Source organism: Annulohypoxylon truncatum (genome assembly GCF_022578515.1).
Source record: "Annulohypoxylon truncatum strain CBS 140777 unplaced genomic scaffold F4807scaffold_65, whole genome shotgun sequence".
Classification (NCBI taxonomy): domain Eukaryota; kingdom Fungi; phylum Ascomycota; class Sordariomycetes; order Xylariales; family Hypoxylaceae; genus Annulohypoxylon; species Annulohypoxylon truncatum.
The window spans coordinates 1-21,289 of record NW_025953851.1 but is presented as its reverse complement, the minus strand read 5'-3'; the positions used below and the strand labels follow the sequence as shown (position 1 = coordinate 21,289).

Genomic DNA, 21,289 nt, shown 5'->3' with positions numbered 1-21,289 from the left:
ATGTCAATTGACGATTGGGGTTGGGAATGGGGAAGAAGGCAGGTGTTCGGTTGAAAGTGTAGATAGTGTAGATAAAACCGGTAGAGATTTAGATAATAGGTAGTTTCCGGAAATTTTGGGAGGTCCGGGCGTTCAATGTTGGAATTGACCTTCCGTCTAAAATGTACCTATGTATCTATGTAGGTCCATCCAACCGTCCTATTGGCCCAACAATAAAGCTATCCTATATAAAAGTCTATGTACCTCATAGTCGTTTACGCCGTTGTTCCGAAAATAACCGCACACTTCCGATCACTTCTAGGTACCGATGTAATTATTATACCAACGTCACGGTATGTACCTGTTGAGAGATCATCTTTTGCTTAGTCTCATCGCCGAAGTAAACACAAAACATACACCATATTCTTTATTCCCTCAACTCAAAAGGTGATGTCGGTTTGCTAAGCCTAGACTCAGCTTACATATCATAATTCTACCCTCGTAGCTACTCTCTACTCTGTTATCGCCAAGGTCTTGAGCACCTGGTCTGCCGCCTCGCAATTCTTCTTGACCACCTTCTTCTCTTTCTTATTCTTTAGGAGGTCCGTCTGGCGAACGTTATTCTTCAGAAAGTACTGCACCCCTCGTGCGTGGTCTGTATCTAGACCACTGAAAATATCCTTCAGCCCATCACGCTTACACTCTTGGAGCAATGTGATAAACATCACCTCGAAGAACATGTGCGCCTTTTCTTGTAGGGCCGCAAAGTTGCGGTACTTGACTATGTCTACTAGTCGTAGGGTTCGACTAGCTACTAGTGATCCGTATATCCTGGCTGCGTTGTATATCCATCGCACGTCGTACTCGGCCGCGTCCTCTGCGTCAAATTCATCTCCGTCTCCGATATCAATATCCTCTCCCATCTTCCTAAGCCGTGTTATTAAACAACGCCGAAATTGGAATGACAATTCCCTGTCGCCAGTGAACCTTGTGGCCACCAGAGTATAGTAGTGATTGTACTGAGACTGCCGTTCACTGCTTCGTATGATCACCTCCGGGATCTCTTTTCGCTGATGCTTATTGAGTCTTAATTTCCGGATGAGAAGCTCGGCATTCTCATAGTCCGTAGCCGCATGTAAAGCAATGAAGATACGCTGCCTTACTTCGGTATTGAAACCTTGCTCCCTCGCTAGCTGCCAGAGATCTGGAATACCTAGATCGTCTGCAACATATTCCATCATATCGTCGGCGCCGGCCGCACCCGCGCTTAGCTCTGGGTTTGAGGTTCCATCTTGATTGACGGGGTTGCTATGACCGCCAGACCAGCTGGCCCCAATAAGCCACCACTTCCCGTGCTTATCGGCATCCTGTATGTCCCTGAGGCCCACACGGAGGGGTTGAATGTCTTGAGAGCCGCCCAAGGTGTTGATTCGCTTTCTTATTTGACTTCGCTGATCTGCGAGGTCTCTATTACGAGCTACGGCTTTCGTCTTGTTACTCTGCAGGTTTTTCATCTCATCAATCATGAAACTTGTTCTGACTGACATACCCTGCAAGCTGGCTGGCTTGATGTTGCTGACAATGTCCCCTAATGCATGAGGGTCGTCACGCCTAAGCGACGGCCCGCAGAGTTGGACGAGTCTCAGAATTAACTCGGTATCGAGCTCGGAAAGCCTAGTTAGGAATATGTGAATATAGTCGAATATTAAGCTGCAACCGACAACTTGCATATTGTAAAGTTCAGCAAGTAGGGAAATGAGATGTTTTGACCCGGAGTCCGACTGGTCACCAGATGCCTGCTCGTAACGCTGACCTAGGATTTCCACGAGCTGCTGTATAAAGTAGGCACTTATGGCTATACCTATAGCTTTATACATCGCTGCGACAAAACCTGCTATCATTACAAAGAAAGAATCCGGCCGCTTCTCCGGTGAACAGACCAGAGCTAACACAAGATCCACAATGGTTGAAGTAACTGTCTGTCGCGGGTTTGTGTCGTATAGAGCCACGAAATCCTTGGTTATACCGATCATGTTATCGTTCGTTAGGCGGTTTATTAAGCCCTGGACACGCCTTCGAAGTTGTGTTTCTGCCTCGTTGCTTGAGCTGGACTGCTTCCGGAGCGACGGGGGAATATATTTCGCAACCCCCGTTACGGGAGCAACATAAGGGTTTTCTCGCTGCGGTCGCGGGGGCTCGGGTTGGTCTTCATCTGAATAGCCTTGAAATACACTGCTACCAGCATCCTCTCCATCGACATCCATGTCGTCCAGTTCGGATTCGTTGTCCAGGACAGAAAGATCTTCGTCCTCATCATCCTCATCATCGCCAACGGTTGAACGAGCAGCGGCTTGAGCCTTTCTTCTCTTCTGGGCCAACCACTCGTCTGCCTCTGCTTTGCGTTTATTCTTGGAGGCGACCTCTGTATCTTCCTCGTCGTCATCCCCCAGACCGTCTAGCAGATCGCCGAGGCCGTCGTCCTCGAAAGACTTAGGTAAAGATTTTCTCCCTTTCAACCCCAATTTCCTTTCCAGTTCCGCAATCTCCGCATCATCCTGGGAAGGTTTCACATGTGCTGACTTGGAGTGTCGAGATCGACTAGACTCCTGTTCCTCAACGCTCTCGCTCTCCTCCCATTCAGAGCCAAATCCAGAACCGACTTCCTCCTCACTGTCATGCTCATCATCTAGAACGTTACCGTCGGAGACCTCACTAGTTGGATTTGAAATCTGCCTAGGTTTCCGTGATTCAATGAATTGATGCGACTGCGACCGGCGAAACTGTCTCTTCTGCACCCTCTGAGCTTTACGTTGTTCCCTTCTCGAGAGTTGTCTTTTCGGCCGCGCTCTTCCGTTTGCGAAGGAAGGTGGGTGCGCATCTAGCTCTTTTAAAATTGATGAAGGCAGGGAGAGTTTCCGTTTGAGTCCTGGCCCCATCTTGTTAAGTACTTTGAGAAACTTATTGAAGAATTCGCATAAAGTCGAATTCTCGGTTTTAAGAAAAAATCAACATTTAAAGATATATGATTCAAGGTGGGGCCATGAATGTGCTAAAGTTTTAAGGTTGCACTGAACATCGTACATGACATGTACTGTACTAAGGTACAAGGTATTCTTTTTAAGTACATATTGCCCCACTGCAATGGTAGTCTCCTTTCTTTTGGGTACTCCAATCTTTTATTTTATCTCAACACGAACACCACAATCATCGTCGGATGCGGGGCAGCATCAGTCTTGTTGTCTCTTGGTCGCTTAGAGCATCCCTCCCACGTTACGATGGGATACTTAACGAATGATGAGGTTCGCATCTCTAGATCATACTATGGAAACGATGCCTGTGTTTTTAGCTAATCATCTAACAGTTCTTTACCAAGCTCACCGAGCTATTTGACCAGAGGAAAGGCAAAGACCATGGCTCTATAATCCTAGTACAGAAAAGATTATCCTACGATCAGCCCCTGCCAGAATCAACAAGCGAGACGATATTTCCCGATCTACATCCTCCGAAACCTATGCCCGTACTCATCAGAGCGACAAATGCCAAAGGCAAAGAACGCCGCCAAGACAAGATCAAGATATCGACCGTGGTTGAACCAGACTCACTTCCCGCCTTTTTTGACAAGTATGCCGAGGTGTGCAAATCCGGCATGACTTCACTGAAGCCGAGAGACCGCAGCAAGAGAAAAGGAAAGGCTAAGAAGAAGAAGGGGGCAGCCGCAACCTCTGTTCCCTGATCTGTTGTTTGTATCCGGTTCACAACATCCATTTTCACTCCCCTTCCTCCTCCGCTGGGAATTGGTCTAGAGTTGAGTCCATATCGACAGAGAGTCCTATTCGCAGCTATCAGTTTGAGGATGAGGATACATCTTTGGATCTCCACGTATAGGCTCGGAATAGGAGTTATGAGAAAGAAAGGTCATGTGCCCTACTGAGATATTTCTGCGTCGACGAGAAAGTGAATTCGACGAGTTGCTATCAGACCTAGGTAGCCACGAGGCTGCCGACTATGAGCAACGAGTCGAGGCATATGCTTCTGCCGTAAGGGTATATCGCTTAACTTAGCTTCGAATACCCTAAATTCAGACATTCCAGAAACACTCAATCCTTAATGAATTACCTTCCGTTCCGTGTGGTGTGTTCTTAAGGCAAGGGAGACGCATAGTCACCGGCCGCTCATCCGTACTATAGCAGGTTGATAACCGGTACTAGCTTCCTCGCCTCCCCGCAACTCCGGCATCCTGCCTTGATGGGGTTGTTGCAATTGCCTACATACTCAAGGCCCTTGGACACTTGCCCCTTGAATCTTAACTATCACAATTAGCGAGCTTTTTCTTATGCCCTAACCACGCCTACTTACAAGCAGTACACCTTTAATAATAGGACCCTCACATTAACTCGTATGAAAGGAAGGAAAACGTTTCTTATATAGTAAATGGTCGCGTTCTGATACATACGTGGTATAGTAAGAGAGCCAGACCTTTTTTTATTTTTTTTTATTTTTTTTAACTTGGTGGTATTTGTCGACGAACTTGGTGATGTCTTGTTCACCAAACGTATGTCCCTTTTGAATATGGGTGTTATATACGTAGTACAGTTAATATCTAGGCCATATTATATATCTATACATATTATAATAAGGAGCCATGCTAACTAACATCGTACCTAGTATACTTTTCCAGATTGTTATAATACAGAATCCCTACTTGAGACGGCATTTTTATGAGCAAAGCAGGATGATACGATTACTTCGTCTAATTTACAGATAGTAGGTACATAATATCCATCTACTTGGGACATCATAAGGAACCGACAATAGCCTAAAAGATTTAGGAGTGGAGAAAGCTGCAGATATTTGATATGCAATCGCAATTGACGTAGCATAAAACTTCTATCTACTGTATTTGTTGATTGCTTCGTACTGTCACAGGTGATGCAATACACCCGCATTTCGAAACTTATCAGCTCATCTCCTACCGCTTAGTCACAAATATCACGATACACAAACCAAGCCAGCTCTTAATGACCTGCAAAATACCAAGCCTAGCTTTTTGACGACCGCAATACATCGTAGATAAGGCACACCGAATCCTATACCTTTCTCACTAGAACGTTTTACCTATCCCCTATCTTGAGGTATAGGGAATCAGGTCAACCACCGCCCAATTCTGGAAAATCCGAATGCTATTCGCGGGATACAATCTAAATTTGGAGCGTCTTCTCAAGCTTTCTCATTTCCTCTTAGGGCATCATGATCCTAGTAACCGCCTTTTTGATAACGCTAAACAAGTAAAGAAAGGGAACCTTTTCGATGTTGTCCTGCCTAAGGCGGAGCATCGAGCCCTCTCACCGCAAATCAGTACGACGAAATTCAGCCATCCCCCTCCCCAGAATTATTGCTTAGTGGAACTCGTCGTCGATACTGATGGTCTTGATCCCCAGCAGTTCCTTGCTATGAGTACCATGCATTGTCGCCTCTGCCGGAAGGGGATACACGTATGAAGATAAAGAGAGGTTTAAAAAAATAGAGGACAAGGAAAATGACTGTGCGGTGAAACATGATATGAGGGGCGGAAAAAAATAAATAATACAGATATGCAAGAGCGGGCAAGCCTGTCCGTTCTATTCCGACCCCAACCTCCATAGATGATCATTTATGCTCCATGAAAGTTCACTAACGTTGTCGATAAACGGGAGATGTTGAATGGCTTCGCACAAGCCAAACCGGCAAATCGAAAGCGAACGCGCCAGATGCCGTGTTCTACATGATTTGGTCTTGCGTCAAACCGCCATGCGCGTCCGTCTCCATACTGTCGCCCCCACCTGGAGTGACGTACTTGACGAAACTAAGGCCAAGGGGCCGTCCTCCGTAGTGGTAACCCTGGAATTTCGAAATGGCTGTCTCTGCGTTGCTAGTGCTGTCGAAGCGTACAACGCCGGTCCCTCGAGATCGTCCACTAGGCTCATATTGTATCTCTGCTTGCTCGACTTTGCCAATCGTGGTGAAAAGCTCAACCAGATCCTCGTTGCTGGTAGACCATGGAAGCTGGTGGGCGCAATAGCTTGTCAGTAACTACACTTTTAAAAATTCAACTGGGCCGCACGCAATCCTTACATTTCGGACGTAGATGATTTCGCTTGGATCGGTCCCCGCAGTAGCGAAATCAGTGAACGGATTCGGGGCCGCGGCGGGGGCAGAATTGTTGGCATCGTATCCACCACCGGTGGGTCCACCAAAGCCTCCGCGTCCGCCGCCGTAACCGCCGAAGCCACCACGACCGCCACCAAAACCTCCGCGGCCCCCGTAGGAACCACCAAAGCTTCCGCGACCACCAAAGCCGCCTCGGCCATAGCTTCCGACTCCTTGGTGGGCAAAGCGATCCTCGCGAACCTCGAGCAGACGGCCTTGCCATTCAAATCCGTTGAACTGCTGTATAGCATTGCGCGTGTCTTCGGGATGTTCGAACATGACGATACCAGAGCCCTTGGGCCTGCCATCCGGACCCAGATGAACGTCGGCTCGGATTACCTGGCCATTTCGGGCTGTCATAGTCCAATGTTAGTAATAGGCTTCCGATAACCACGATCAATAGTAGCCGAACGGTGGAACTGACCTGCCTGGCGAAACAAGTCTTTGAGATCTTGCCAGCCTACGGTATATGGAAGCTGAGAGTAAAGTTAATACCAGGAACTAGGCGCTCATATCGAGATCAAGAGAGGAAGGGACGGGGAATAAACAAACGTTGGACACGTAGATTTGGCGATTGCCGCCAGCCATGCCGCCACCACCGTATCCGCTGCCACCACCACCGCCGCCGCCGCCTCCACTGCCGCCTCCGTATCCGCCTTGCATTCCGCCACCGTAGCCGCCGCGGCCTCCGGTTGCGCCGATGAATCGTGGTTCGGCTTCTCGATCCTATTCCCAACTTCAGTATTTGCCATGGAACTATCAATATTAGAAGGCGTCCTTACTTCGCGAACGTATACGAGCCTGCCCATTAGGTTCTGATTGCTGAGAGTCTGGACAGCTGTTTGTGCTTGCTCCCTTGTAGCATATTCCACAATTCTAATCCGATGTTAGTAAAAAGCACATTTGACGCTCGTAACTTGCATAGATGGATTTGACTTACCCGCATCCCTACAAAAACCCGCGGACGATGTCCCAACCCGTCAATCCATCAATTCCAACAAGAGACCAGAGGAGAAGGAGCCAAAGAGAAAACCGGCCATGAATCACGTGTAGAAGCCCACCTTAGACATCCCATTCGGAAGCAATAAAACATCGGCGAACAGAACCTCACCAGCTATAAGCCATGCCGCCGTTAGCCATAGGTCCTCAAGTAAAGACTAGCTCGCTGCCGAGCAAGTAACGACTCACCCTGTCGCATAAAATCTTTAAGATGATGCCACTTTACATCGTAAGAAAGGTTGCCGACGTAGACACGTCGGTCCTGCTGCGAGGTCTCGCGAATGTTATTCATCATCTGTTCTCGTGCAGCAGCACGTTCCTCGTACGTCCGTTGGGGTGGTCCACCGTAACCCGAACCTGATCCTCCAACTGGGGCCCCAGCTCCAGTCATGGGAGATCGCGACCGTCTGTCCGATCTACGGTAGTCGTCCCGGCTTCGAGACCGGCTACGTGGAGAGTATGATCGACGGCGACCCGAGCGACCTGGGCTCCTTGATCGACCACGGCGTGGCGAGCGAGATCTCTCGCGCTGTGAGTCGTCAGCATCTGGGCGGGGTAAGAACGACATTAGAGGCAAAAAATAGCGCTCCGTCAAGTCAGGTCACGTCAGCTAGCTTCGAAGGAAACAGATATGCCGTTTCAAACTTCCTGTCTCTAACCGAGATTGCTGGAACGAGGCGAGAAAGTGTCTTCGAGTCGATAGAGAGAACAGCATTCAAAACTTGCAGACAATTATTTCGGGGTAACTGCAAACTTTATATATCCCTTTTTTGGGTCCAGCTAGACTCGTCTTGGTGCCCCTCTCTAGCTCAGGCGAAAGAATGACGTGGGGAGAGAAGCTGTCAGGCATAGAACTTGAACGCTCTGCCCTCCGCACTGTCCTTTAAAGTTTTGCCGCCGTTCGAAATAGCCAACATGCTAGCGCTGGTATAAGGCAAATTGAACAATTCAATGATGGATTGGGGATACGAGACGATGATACCACCGGGAAATCAGAAAAGAAATTCCTTGTTAACTTGGCTTACCTTGACGGGACGATATGTATCTCCTGAATCAGCTACCGAAAATGTCGTGAGTTAGAAGCTAAAATCTCAAAGCAGAACAGAGATAGAAAGGAGTAAAAGTTTGATTAACAAGCAAAAAAAAAAAAAAAGTCAATTTGAATTTGGATAGTTGACAGTGACAATCTGGCGGGCCGTGGTTGCATACGGGGGGTGTTCAAGAGGCCAGACCGTTAGTGGATCGGGAAGGGAAAGCGTCCAGGAACGGGGGTGGGGGGGAAGCGCGGCGTATTAAAGGCTTCGGGGACGAGTTGCGGCTTGTATAGAGCGGCACAAAGGGCAGGTTAAGTGAGGATAGAGCGACTGGTGGAGTGAGTCGAGGAAAGGGGGCCAGGGAAGAGTGTGATTGGGTGGAGAGGGGGGTGGTGGAAAGAAGGTAGGAACAGAGAAGCGGGTAATGCTGTGGGCTGTTACAAGCTACCTAGGTAGGCGTCAAGGTTATGTAGGCAGTGGTAACACGTCGCAAGAGGCATTTGTTTTATGCCTCTAGACGGATTGGTGGGAAGGAATACCTTTTAAGAGGTAGCAAGGGGATGGATGATCTAATTCGGCAGCCAAAGCGTGTGCGAGTGCAGGAGTAGGTCGTATATACGTATGTATGTGTGTACGAAGTAGGATAGGTAGTGTGGGATGTGGATATGATGGATATGACGGATATGATGGATATGATGGGTATGGATGTGAATATGAATATGTACGGATATGGGATATGGAAGATGGAATATGGGATGTGGAATATATGGGAACAGGCGAAGGGGTTAGCAGGCAAGAAGGCTCGGAAGACACGCGAGTTCCCGTTAGTAGCGAGTGAGGAAAAGAAGGAAAGGAAGAATTGAACAGAAAGAACCGGACAGTGGTGTATAGATGCTTGTGTTCCTCAAAGATATCAAAATGGTGGTGTGGACTTACCCATAGCTAGATACGTTCAGAAACGACTTTGTCGAGCTTAGCCGCCTTGTCTGAGAAGTTTTTTTTTTCTCCGCCGACAATAATGTACCAACGAAGGTGCTGGTAGGCCGGGGGAAGTAAGTAAACCTGTATGTATTGGAGGGGTGAGTCTTCGAAGTGACAAGGAGTGAATCGAATCTTTTCGGGGACCCTCGCTAGCTGAGAGGGAATAAAAAAAAGGGGGGGAACTAAAGACGCAGTACTAAGGCTTGGGGAGAATGGAAGTCAAGAGGTACAAGAGTGCTTGTATCGGGTGTGATTCAGCGCCTCTGCATTCGCATTGCACAATGACCGGCTGCGCTGACAGAGGGCCTAGGCTGGTCCAGTATACGGGATAGGGGAAAAGGTATGTGGTATGTATGTATGCAGGAGAAAAACGACACCAAAGTCGGCAACACCAACACCGATTACCAGTACCAAGACACCACTGTCAGCAGCAGGCACCAGCAGTAGTACCAGCGGACACTTGAGAGATACGCAGCAAGCAGTATTAACAGGCAAAACGCGCGCGCGACAGGTTAGCAGTCGAGGCTGCTAGAAACGCGACGTGTATGGGTGTATGGGTGTATGGATGTTTCCCGACGTAATGCTAGGTTAATGTCATGTATATGTAATGTAAATGTGATGTGAGAGTGTAAGGTAAGGTAAGGTAAGGCGAGACGGAGACGAGACGCCTGTACCTGTTTGCTGGTGTCGCGCGAAAGCGTACCGGTGAGTGGCTGGTTGTGCAAAAAAGGGTTGGGGAATAAAAAAAATTATTAAAAATTGAAAAATAAAAATAAAAACAAAATAGCAACACAATACAAGCAGCCGAAAGAAAAAAAAGCTGGGGGCGTGGGAGGGTGTGCATATGCGACCAGACGGTCGGCGGCTCTCATACGTACGTACCTGGACCTGATGTTAAACCTTGGATATGCTTGCTGCAGGAGAGGGTACCAGTCCCAAGAGTCAATATCGACGAGAATGGGAAAGGGAAAGAAAAAAAATCTGGGGAGATGCGTTCGATGAATGCTGGTTGTGGACGGGTGGATGGTTGTGGACGGATGTGTGGACGGATAGGATTTAGAAATTGGGCTGAAAGCGTGGACGCGATTGGAAAGTGGCCCCCAAAAGATTACCGCGTTCGAGTCAGCCGAACCCTTCTTTATGATTGGTCGAACTTAAGGCATTGGCGTTTTCGGGGAGAGGAAAAATTGCCCCGTAATCGTGATTATTATCCACTAATGCACATGTTATACTTTTTCTATCCCTGCCTGTTTTTTTAGGAGAGAAGGAGAGAGGGAAAAGGAGTACAGTCCACGTTTACTGTGCCTATAAATAAATACACCGTGTTAGTTAATTATGTACGGGTATAGAAAATAATACGTATTACTTCACTTTATTATCCACTAAATAAGTATATGCGTATAATATAATACTTATGTAGCAAAGTAGGTAATACGTAAAGAAACTAAGTTATTAAACCCTTTCTAATAACTGTAAATATACCACCACTACTTACCTATGTATTACTTACATACCTACATGTATAGTCCAATGTTTTCCTAGACATGAAAGCATATCCTTAACGCTTTCTATTCCTATTTCCTAACTATGCCTAACGCGTCTCCAAAATGCGTTAGTCTTCTCATTTATGCGACGACATTTTATGCAGGGCAGTAACCTACTACAGCTTACGTGGCTTCAGGGTTGCCTCGTCAAGTACAGTTATATGTACGTGTATATGTACATAGCATATGAAATTCCACGCCGGTTCAAATTGAAGCTTGCTCTTCCGAACTGATCAGTCCGCATAAACTTGAAGCCATAGCCTACCTTATTTCTCTCGGTCTTTTCCCCCGCGACCCTCGTGGCCCCCATGGCTTTCTAGATGCCGTCAAGGTTGTGATAGTACCGGTCCCGCAAGACATACCAAAAGTCACAACCCGACATGTTCCGAGGAATGCGATGTCACCGTGATACTCATTGAGGAAAGAATTCCGACCCAATACGTGCTTTTCCCATTAAACTCGAAGCAACTGGTTCCAATTGTCGTAGACGCGGCTCTGGGGAGAAAGATAGCTTAAGGCTTGTTTGGCCGGATATAGGGTTAAATGTCTAAAAATATGCCGATCATGAGGTAGGCATCCATCGCCATCTAAACCTATTGGCTTGGCCCCAGGAATCGGAAGCGTCTTCATACGGGTGCTGACAGGCTAGCCCTACTACCGCTACCACCGTAGAACCGGAAATTATCAACGCTATGTATATATGTCATACGTCCTGTAGGAACTCGACGAATAAGGTTGCGTTGAAACTTATGGGCCAATCTATTCCGCGAACTTTCGATCTGAAATTGATACCCAATATTATGTACATAGTACGCATATTCATTCAAGCCTAGGACGATCTCTAACCGCCTCGTAATATCATAGGTGGCCTTGTCCATTTGCCTCGTTTGGGACGTGCATAAGGCAACCCCGATCCATCACCCTCGTATACACGAATAGCACCAGTTGAATGGTGGGTATTTACTTGCAGTACACCACCTACCTACTACATAGTACGCAGTAGTGTCTAAAGTCTACGCACGCTTAGACTTGTTGGTCGCTGTCCGGCAAGGGTAAAACCTTTAGTTCCCGCTCTGAATCCTTGAGAAACGCGAACCTTGGCGCTCGAGGTGATCCCACAGGTAGGTACTTATCCGATTGTAAATTTGACTACATAAGCTTTTGTAGATATCTATGTTGAACGTCTCCCATGTTGAGACTTGAACAATTTTACTGTTTTATTCTATTTTAATACACAGTAACGAAGTGAGGTTATTATTTATATCCTACCTGCTTAAATCCAAGATATCATTTGGGTGATATCAGCTTCCAAGGTACTCGTGGTGACAATGGTCCTGCGCCAGCTAGGTGGCCCAAGCTCCATGGCCCCTTTCGACTATCTTTACCTTCGTTGTATTGATGACCACCGACCTCCCAGCTTCGCGGATAATATTTATCAGAGACTCCCATCACTTATATTTCTTGCCGTTTAATTCTTCACGCATATGTAGGTATGTATAGGTAGTGCATAACATATAGTAGTTGATGCAAGCAAGCCTCAACGGTGCCTTGTACCGTAGCCACCGCATTGGAGAGGTCGGCCCGCTACGCCAGTCATGTCTCAAACCCAAAATCTTCCTTACCAACGTCCAGGATCATTGTCACAGTCACATCGGGATCCTGGGCTCCCAAGCATACATAGACACGCATAGCTTGTAGCACACAGAGCACAGCCCGGTATATTCATTAATATTTTATATATAATATAATATAATAAGTGCAAGTTTTCCTATATTTACGTCCATCTATCCCCCGTTTGGTGTGGAAACCTACCAAGATTTCAGGTATAGTAATCGATAATCACGTAAGTGGTCACGGCAAAGGCTAGGGCTTAGCCTATCTTTCTTTTCTTTTCCCTTCTATTTCTTTTCTGACTTATCATTTTTGTAGAAGGTAGGGTTGGTCCTTAAATGGCCGCCTGCAGCGCGAACCAAGTCTTTGTGGCCCTCGGCTCCGAGCCTGCCGCATAATGCCTGCTAGGAAATCTGTCTCTTGCGGGAAGCTCTTCATACCTACTTGTAGCAGTCGAACAGTCTTCTGCAAGGAGAGAGCCTCCAAACTTAACAAGTATTGGCGCAGGTAGTGGTCGCCTTGAATGGAGACTTAGCGAACTCATTGATCGTCCAATCATCAATTTACGGCTATTATCTTCTTCCGGGGGTGGCAGGGAGCTACATGTGTAAGGATGACAGGTACATTTACTCGTTGGTATAAGCTAAGCAAGCGATAGCAAGTTGGTACTTCATAGTACGGATTGTGATCCAACCCCTATATTATAGGTAATTTTTGGCTTCCTTGTCTATTGAAAGGATCCTGATCGTGAAAGCTTTGGGTTGGTTAAATGTTGTAGTATGCTTGCAGTCCCATGGTGTAGCTTCATTGGTAGGGGTTATTGTTTCTGCCATTTGAACGGGTTGAAGATCTCAAGCTTAGGTATATCACACAACAATCATTCCTACATGATCCCCGGATTAAGGGGAGATTAGCAGTAACTACGGTAAGTTTATAATAGTATGTGCGGTATTTCATTGACAGATCTTACCAAGCTCACCGCCATGGAAAAATAATACTGCTTCGAGCAAGTTGCATCTTAGCGGCAATACCCCTGCTCTTCTGCTGTCATTATTCATACTCGAGACAAATTGTGCAATGATACAGGCCCTTTCCAGTCACTGATGGCTGAATCAGATCAGGACAGAAACGGTGGTATCATCGTTACCAAAATCTTGACTTAGGTAGTTGCTACCTAGGCTATTAGAAGCGTCCCCCTATTCTCACACCCGGGAAACCTACCCGTTGATTGGTGATTTGTCTGCTAACGAAATGCCGCCTCTCTAGGACCAAGGACCAATATTCGTTCTCAGCCGCCATCTGTGGTGATACAACAGATGTAGTGCCACTAGATTAGTCCTCTATAATAGCTAAAGGGGAACATGCCTTTTGTAACATCATATCGAAATTCCCTTACTGCTCAATAGGGGAAAGTATACCTATTTATTCCTAAGGTAGACTGGCTCGCGATCCCAACTTACGTACCAAACTCCTCGTATATACTACACCGAATTATAGGTTGATGATGGTACTGCTATAAACACTCGGTATTGTGAGAATGAGAGCTTAGATTAAATATATTGTTTTATTGACAATCTCCTACTCTTGTTAGAGCAGATGTTTAGAATGTGCGTCAACTAAATAGGCTCATAGAACTTTGAGGCCGTGGACTTACTGGTACAAGGCAGCAGGAGCGCAAAGTATGATTGATCACAGTACTCAGCTTGTTCCTGCGTAGCAGAAAGGCAACGGCACGGGCATGAAACTTGTCGATTTGCCCAATAACAAACCTTGATATTCGTCCTACATTGAAGTAGCGGTTAGTTTAGGTGAGAAGATAGCCATTGATACTGCCTGGGCGACACTCAGAATAGGCATGCTAGGCGGCTAGCTATCAACTAACGTGTGAGGCGTCCGAGGAAACGAAACTTTTCAGATCATGAGTAGGTACACTTACGGTTTATAAACTACCTATGTATATAGATACCTCAGTCCAGCTACTAACCTGGTAGGATGTTTCAATATCGTGTAGCGCCTATATAAGGTATGTACCTTGCAAAGATGGAAAAGTTGAGTCACACTGTCCCCTGTTCTCCCACCCACTCGTAATACCATCTCGTCACATTGCTGCCCCTCCGCAAGTATAGAGTCCAATAGGAAGCCAGCCCGTCCTATACCGGACTCCAGTAGGGCTGCTGACAGCGTCATGCTGAGAAACTAAGGGCTTTGTATTCACTAATAGGTCCTCGGAGTGCGGGATGAGGGGAAAGCCACCCTCGCGGATGAAGAAAGAGAAGGGCAAGATATGTAAAGAAGGAAGTGACTTGCGACACGATCACCAATTGGAATCATTTGGATAGAAAGAACAGCGACTCCCTAGATCTTTCTAATGATACATACAATCCAAGACAACGACAAGGATTTCCACTCTAGTGTCGTAGAAGCATCAACGAAGTACCTAGACGTACCTACTTCCCAATTGGTCGGGACAGCGGCACATCACGGGAGTTCAAAGCAAAGACTTTTTCCTGCTAGTAAAAAGACCACTTTTTTTTTCAACGGCTATCCAGTAACTACTAGAAGTCCCTTGATATGATGTCTACTCAACCAATCTTTCACCCCTTTTCGCAGTGGCAGCCGAAGTGGTTTGTGTATGAAACTTGCCTGAGGCTACCTTTGGACCGGGTTACTTCAAAGTTATTTTTACGAGGCCAGTCATGAACCCCTTGATGCTTCCAGGCAATTACTTACTCAGTACGTAGCATTGAAACCCTGGGAAAGCTCCAACAGCTCGAAATCTTTGGACTACGTAGCATAGGAACCATGGAACATACTGACATACTACTAACATTTTTTATTGGAAGAAATACATAAATGACCAAAGTTATAGGTATATATGAGACCTTGGAAAATGAATGAACGAAACTGGGTAATATGGTATATTTTATTTTCAATGTTCATGACATTGTCGACGATAGGTACCTAGGTACTATAGATGTACTGCACATGTGGGGCTTAATGATTGCATGTACCGGAAAGCCGGGAGATCTCCGGCCCAAGCTGCGACCCAGACCGGTAGCTGCTCGTGGCAGCTGCAGCCGAGTGATTGACTTGATTGGATTCCCAGAAGTCCCGAAAAGATCGAAAGATCAAAAAGATCGTCATTTCAACACTCAACCACAAAACGACCCGAGCTCCGTTAGCTACAGTAGCAACCGAATACTCGCCGAGCTTGTTCTTCCATCGCTGCATCGCATCAATTGGTCCTCATAAGCCCAATATGGCCCCATCGCGGGCTACAACCAGGCTAACAGCCCTTCTACGACGAACTGCTCTACATCAGCAACAACGCTCACCCTTCCAATCGCCCCGCGGTCCGGTTCTACGTCGATCGTATCAGTCCTATGACCACCCACCACCGCCAGGCATCTTCAGCGCCGCCGAACAGGCTATTTTATCTGCAGCGTACCGCCATGTTCCCGAGCATGGCTTCACCCAACACACCCTATCTCTCGGTGCTCGCGACGCCGGCTACCTCGATATAAGCACCAACCTACTTCCCGAGGGGCCCTTCAGCCTCATAAGATATCACCTAGTCACCCAACGGCAAGCTCTCGCGCGGCGGAGCGAGTCGATATTCAATTCTCAGGGAGAAGAAAGGACTCCTCTCCCACTGCCGGTCCCGGATAAAGTTGAGCGGCTGACATGGGAGAGGTTACTGGGAAACCAAGAAGTAAATCACCGCTGGCAAGAGGTGAGTCTCCGGCTCCTACGCCAACCCTCTACTCCTTTTGTTCCCGCCTCGCCCGGTCCCATCCTATGATATCCCATCCTATCCCATCATACCTTGTCAGCTACTTAGTTGATCCAACCCACAGGCTCTAGCCGTTATGGCGCAGCCCTCTCACGTCCCCGCCTCGCTGCGCGAACTAGCTCTTCTTGCCGATGAGGTTTACTACCTGGCCGGCGACACGTCTGTCGACCCGTCGTGGTACACGAAGCGCGGCTCGCTTTCCATGATCTACGTCTCGTCCGAGCTCTTCATGACGAACGACCAGTCTCCTGGCTTCGGCGAGACTCGGGCCTTCCTGCAGCGTCGCCTCGATGAGACAAGCAAGGTGGGTAGTGCCTTGGGCAGCGTTGCTCAATGGGTAGGCTTCACGGCATCAGCTGGAGTAAACGTGCTCCGAAGCAAGGGCGTCAGGATATAGACTGAAACCGCATCACGTGAAGTCCAGCTGGTTTGTCGGGCACCTTCGGGGAAATGTGTTAATTGGCTAGATAAAACTTTGTATATCGTGTATATATAAATATTACTGTGTGCGTTGCGGAGAGTGCCTACGGGACATGTGATTTCGTATCGTTTTCTATTAAAAAAAAAAAAAAAAAAAAAAAAAAAAAAAATAAAGCCCGAGGTTCAAGCAGTTAGCATTTCGCAACTAGTCACTATTCATACATCATCTCACATAACAGCGATGAAGTTACTGATAGTCTATGACTGAAAATTTCCTCAGTGACCTCTTTTGGTGCCGTATCAACATGAATTTTTTCGAAGTCCCTAGACAGACCATCTAGCTTCTACCTACACTCCCCAAGCCAACTCCGGAACGCCCCCTGGTCGGATGAATGCCCCAGGAATCAATCCTATGTGGTATCACAATAGTGTACTCAATGGTCCGTGATGAGTCGTTGTCGAGGATCGGTCAGTCTATTATGCTGTTAATTCTGATATCGCCTGGTTTACGCACTGTGATCCAGTGGTGGAAACATACCTGATGATTTTGACATCTTTGTCAATCTTTGCTCGGCCTTCGATGGCGTTGGGAGTGATAAGAATGAATTGCTTGCCTACGGAGCGACGAGCTGTGGTAATCTGAGGATATGGTCAACGAAATGTAGCAAATTGGCGAGAATGTGACAACTTACTAGCATGTTGGTGCTAATGGCACGATTGACGTTATCCATGAAGACGTCAAATTCGTCGAGGCATCGCAGTGGAGATCCCATCGCGTCCCAGATGGCAAGGAGGAGACAGATAGAAGAAAACGACTTCTCTCCACCAGACAATGTCTTCGTGTTTCGCCCCGAGCTGGTCTTTCTCGTCTCGTCTGGTTCGACTTGGACCTGGAGTCTCTTGGCTTTATGGTCGAGGAAAAGCTCACCTCTGAAACCACGCTCGCTCAGAAGATAGTTGAAATTGCATCGAGCATGTGCAGATATAAGTCGCTGGAACGTTCTCCATTTACGTAGCCGATCCATCAAGGCCTTTTTCAACTCGTCTACCAGTGAGGTTAGGTTCTTATGGCTTTTCTTAGCCTCCCGGTATTCTTGAATTGCCTGCGACGCGCGATTCTGAATCTCTTCGTCCGACGCACCCAGCTGGCCACGGATTTTTCTTAGCTGCTCCTTAATCGACTCAAACTTGCGTTCGATACTCCGAACGGACTCTCCTTCGGGTATGTAAGCCCGCTCAGGTGCGACAGCGCTTGCTTGCCGAATATAATCGGCAACAACATCCGCTTGTTTCTCCTTGGACCTCTCCATTTCGCCTTTTGCAGCCTTCGCCATATCAATATTGGCGTGAGCTCGGTTCTTCTCCCCTAGGGCAAGTCGTCGGGTTTCCTCGAGTCTCTTAACCTTGTCTTCAGCCTTGCTGATTTTTGCTTTATGGTCCTGGAAAGCCACCTTAGCCTTTTTGAATATCTCGTGAAGACTCTCGGCCTCCCTGTTCATCTCTTGTTTTTGCATGGCCAGCTCGCCAAACTGGTTGCCATAGTGATCTTTCTGGATTTGGGCTTCCTGGAGGTCATTCTTATATCCTTGCAATTTATTGTCAGCCCCTTCAAATTTGTCAAGCTCTTCTTCAATGTGAGTAACCCGAGCTTGGGCATTGCGTAGTTCTTTCTCAAAGCTAGCCCCCTGCCTCTTGTGCTGATTTACGGCTTGGGTACAGCGTTGAGCCGCCTGCTGAAGAGTTCTTCTTGACATGTCCAAATCTCGGAACTCCGCCCGCAGTTGTTCTAAATTCTCTTTGAAGAAATCGATCTGTGACTCCATGTCATCTGACTTCATACGAGACTTCTGGTCAAGATTGGGGGTAATAGGGGTGGTGCCAATGTTTCTACCACGTCGGGTGAGCCGTAGACCGTGGCCCCTCTTCTTGTCGTGAAAAGACAAACAAGCGACGACGTTCTCCGATTGTTGCCCGTCGAACATGACACGTTCCGCCTGTTCTCGATCTTCAATCAGAATGGTTTGCTCAATATTCTGATTAATGACCAGTTGATCTCTCACTCGCGGATCATCGAACTTCAACACTCTTAGTATCGTATCAAAACTTTCATCTGGCTCTCTCAAGTTATTGAGAGAGGCTCGCGAACCTATGAAGATGGGACAGTTTCGGATTCCTTGCCTCTCCATGTGAGAGGATAACCGTACTTGGTCAGGTCGATTAGCGACGATAAAGCCGCTCAGGACTGACCCCAAAACCTTTTCCAGAATTGCCGACCATTTAGGTTTAGTTAATTGGATAAGTGTGCCGATAGGGCCAATAGGCTTCTGTGAGAAGCCACTGTCGCTGTCAATGAGGCGCAAGAGTTGAGGGACTCGCGGTTCGAAACCGGCGAATGGGTCGCTACGATTTTGTGACAGCGTTCGTAATCGGGACTCAGCTGTTGAAACTTCTTGTTGCTTCTGACTAACGAGCTCTTCCGAATCCTGTACCTTCTTCTGGGCTTCATTAAGTTCGTTGATAATATGCGAGCTTTGTTCGGCATGAGACTTCTGAGACTCCCTGATGTTATCTATGGCACGTTTGGCCTCCTCTAGCTCTTTTTGCTTCTCAGCAAGGGCTCCACCATTTACTTCCTCTAGACGTCGCTCTTCTTCGCGTATCTTCTTCTCATAGTCTTTGACCTTCTGTGAAGCATTGGTGAGTCTTTGGTGGATGTCTCGTTCTTGCGTATGAGTCTGTTCGATCGATGCTCTGGCATCGTTGAAATTTGTCTTTGCTTCTTCTTCCTGTTCTTTGAACTCGCTTTCCTCTTGTTTTAGGGTATTCAAGGATTCCTCGGCTTCTCGGACCTTGTTGTCAATGGTCTCGAGGTATTCTGTCTTCTCTACAATAGTCACCTCCATCCTATTGATATCTTCTTGGGCTGCGAGTATAGCATTCTCATTCTGTTGCAAAATGCTCTCCTGCTCCATGACTTGAGCCCATGCCAGCTGATTTGTATAAATCTTTGACTGCCTACGCATCTCTGCGCTCTTAGTGAGCGCATCTCTTAGCTTTATAGCCTTTTCGCTCTTCTCTTTCAAGAACGTGATATTCTCCTGAAATGCAAGCAATCTCGTTTCGTTCGCCTCCAGGGTTTCCTGGAGAAGTTGGTAGTCTTGATCAAGCTGCTCCAACTGAGTACCCTGGACGAAGTATTTGTATTTAGAGACGGGAGTGGCAGCATTTAGGAATTGGCGCGCATTATCCTGAGAGAGCACATTCAACGGGTTGTCGACTTGGAGGCAGTAATATTCGACGATGTCATCAACATCGCCCTTCTTGGTGGAGATAATCCTGCCGCTAGATGCCTTCAATTTGAAACCGCTAGAGCCGGATTTGCTGAAATGCCGTTCTACGGTAATCGATTCTCCGTACAGTTCAGGCTTGTATGCATCGGGACCTTGATTCTTGATCTGGACGACCAGGCTGGCATGATCTTCGCCTTCTTTAACAAAACTTCGCAGGCTCCCGCCACGGTTTGTCGCGCTAGCTTTTCCGCCCAAGCACAGCGTAATAGCAGTTAAGATAGCGCTCTTGCCACTTCCATTCTCACCAACGATGAAGTTGAGGAGGGGCCCCAGTGGAACATGCAGTCTCGTATGGCACATGAAGTTGTAGCAGGTTATGCTTTCAATAATAGCATTGAGTGCTACCTGATTCTCACCCAGTATATGTGGACGGTTCTTCAGACGTTGTGTCGCTCGTTGGTCGTCTATTTCGGTATTTTCAAGATGCCTAAATCCGGCATCACGCATCAACTCGTACTGCGTTGCAGCCGGCGCAGCGGGCTCTTCCGGCTCCTGCATCTCCTCATCATCGTCGGAGCTAGTGACACTCTCTTGGCGAGATGCCCGAGCTGACTTCTTACTAGGGCCGGCATTCGAAATTCGTGCCTTCTTTCGTTGCTATGCTCACGAGGTTAGATAGCAGCGCATTGGTAATTCGCGGAGGAAATAATGACTAACAGATTCATTACGTAGGCTGGATGTAGCTTGGACGACGGCGATCCCATCGTTGTTTTCTTCGTCATCATCGAATGCAGCGCGACGAGAGCGCTTACTTGTTGCGGAGGGCATGGCCGCAGCGCAGGATTGCCTTCGGGGGGGATGAATGGATGTTTGTTTGCTTTACAAATTCGGGTCAAGAGCTTAGCTTGTCTTAGATGTTACATAGGAGAATAGAGGGACAGAATTATCCGATGTCAGACAATGACTATTGTTTCCTAGAAAGGATAGCCTGTCGCACCGCCTGCGGAATAATGCACGTAGTACGCAGTTAAAGACGGACTGGGGGATCATAGTAGGATTTGGTAAAAGACGCGACTGAAGACGCGGCTCCAAAGCGCGAAGGCGGGAACGTGTTACCCCTTCCAATTTTAATGCAATATTGCGTTTACATGCAGCTAGGCGCAATTACCCCTCCAAACGACAGGGATAATCTCGGGAGAGCCCATAAGTTTAGGTACAGGTTTCCAACGTTTTTATTGTTCTTTAGTGGGTTAATCGCGCCAAGCACCCACGTTAATTAAAAATAACAAGTAAATATTTTTTTATATAAATTATAATATAAAAATATAAAATTAATTATTTAATTATTATTACGTGATTTATTTTAAATTTAATTTTTTTAATAATAATAATAATAATAATAATAATAATAATAATAATAATAATAATAATAATAATAATAATAATAATAAT

The 21,289-nt window shown here is 47.0% G+C and overlaps 5 protein-coding genes across 5 annotated transcripts; 2 read left to right on the top strand and 3 right to left on the bottom strand.

Annotated features, from left to right (window-relative positions):
• Positions 1-86: 86 nt before the first annotated feature.
• Positions 87-3,004, bottom strand: F4807DRAFT_448627 (uncharacterized protein). Its single transcript, XM_047999946.1, has one exon. The coding sequence runs from the start codon at positions 2,913-2,915 to the stop codon at positions 492-494; it is 2,424 nt and encodes an 807-aa protein (XP_047848685.1). The 5' UTR covers positions 2,916-3,004; the 3' UTR covers positions 87-491.
• A 250-nt stretch (positions 3,005-3,254) lies between these two features.
• On the top strand, positions 3,255-3,712 carry F4807DRAFT_454852 (signal recognition particle 14kD protein; the record flags this gene model as incomplete). The annotated part of the gene is made up of 2 exons (XM_048000638.1): positions 3,255-3,278; positions 3,341-3,712. 2 exons carry the CDS (start codon positions 3,255-3,257, stop codon positions 3,710-3,712), a joined length of 396 nt encoding a protein of 131 aa, XP_047848684.1.
• Positions 3,713-5,736: 2,024 nt separating this feature from the next.
• Positions 5,737-7,732, bottom strand: F4807DRAFT_454851 (RNA-binding domain-containing protein; the record flags this gene model as incomplete). The annotated part of the gene is made up of 7 exons (XM_048000637.1): positions 5,737-6,021; positions 6,091-6,518; positions 6,590-6,641; positions 6,718-6,891; positions 6,948-7,041; positions 7,213-7,279; positions 7,354-7,732. The coding sequence occupies 7 exons, from the start codon at positions 7,730-7,732 to the stop codon at positions 5,737-5,739; spliced, it is 1,479 nt and encodes a 492-aa protein (XP_047848683.1).
• A 7,128-nt stretch (positions 7,733-14,860) lies between these two features.
• F4807DRAFT_448585 (ubiquinone biosynthesis protein COQ9) lies at positions 14,861-16,888 on the top strand. Its single transcript, XM_047999945.1, has 3 exons — positions 14,861-15,023; positions 15,076-16,067; positions 16,192-16,888. Exons 2-3 carry the CDS (start codon positions 15,594-15,596, stop codon positions 16,522-16,524), a joined length of 807 nt encoding a protein of 268 aa, XP_047848682.1. The 5' UTR covers positions 14,861-15,023; positions 15,076-15,593; the 3' UTR covers positions 16,525-16,888.
• Positions 16,722-20,954, bottom strand: F4807DRAFT_358873 (P-loop containing nucleoside triphosphate hydrolase protein). Its single transcript, XM_047995543.1, has 4 exons — positions 20,555-20,954; positions 17,240-20,494; positions 17,086-17,186; positions 16,722-17,021 (listed from the first exon to the last, which is right to left on the bottom strand). The coding sequence occupies exons 1-4, from the start codon at positions 20,663-20,665 to the stop codon at positions 16,982-16,984; spliced, it is 3,507 nt and encodes a 1,168-aa protein (XP_047848681.1). The 5' UTR covers positions 20,666-20,954; the 3' UTR covers positions 16,722-16,981.
• Positions 20,955-21,289: the final 335 nt, after the last annotated feature.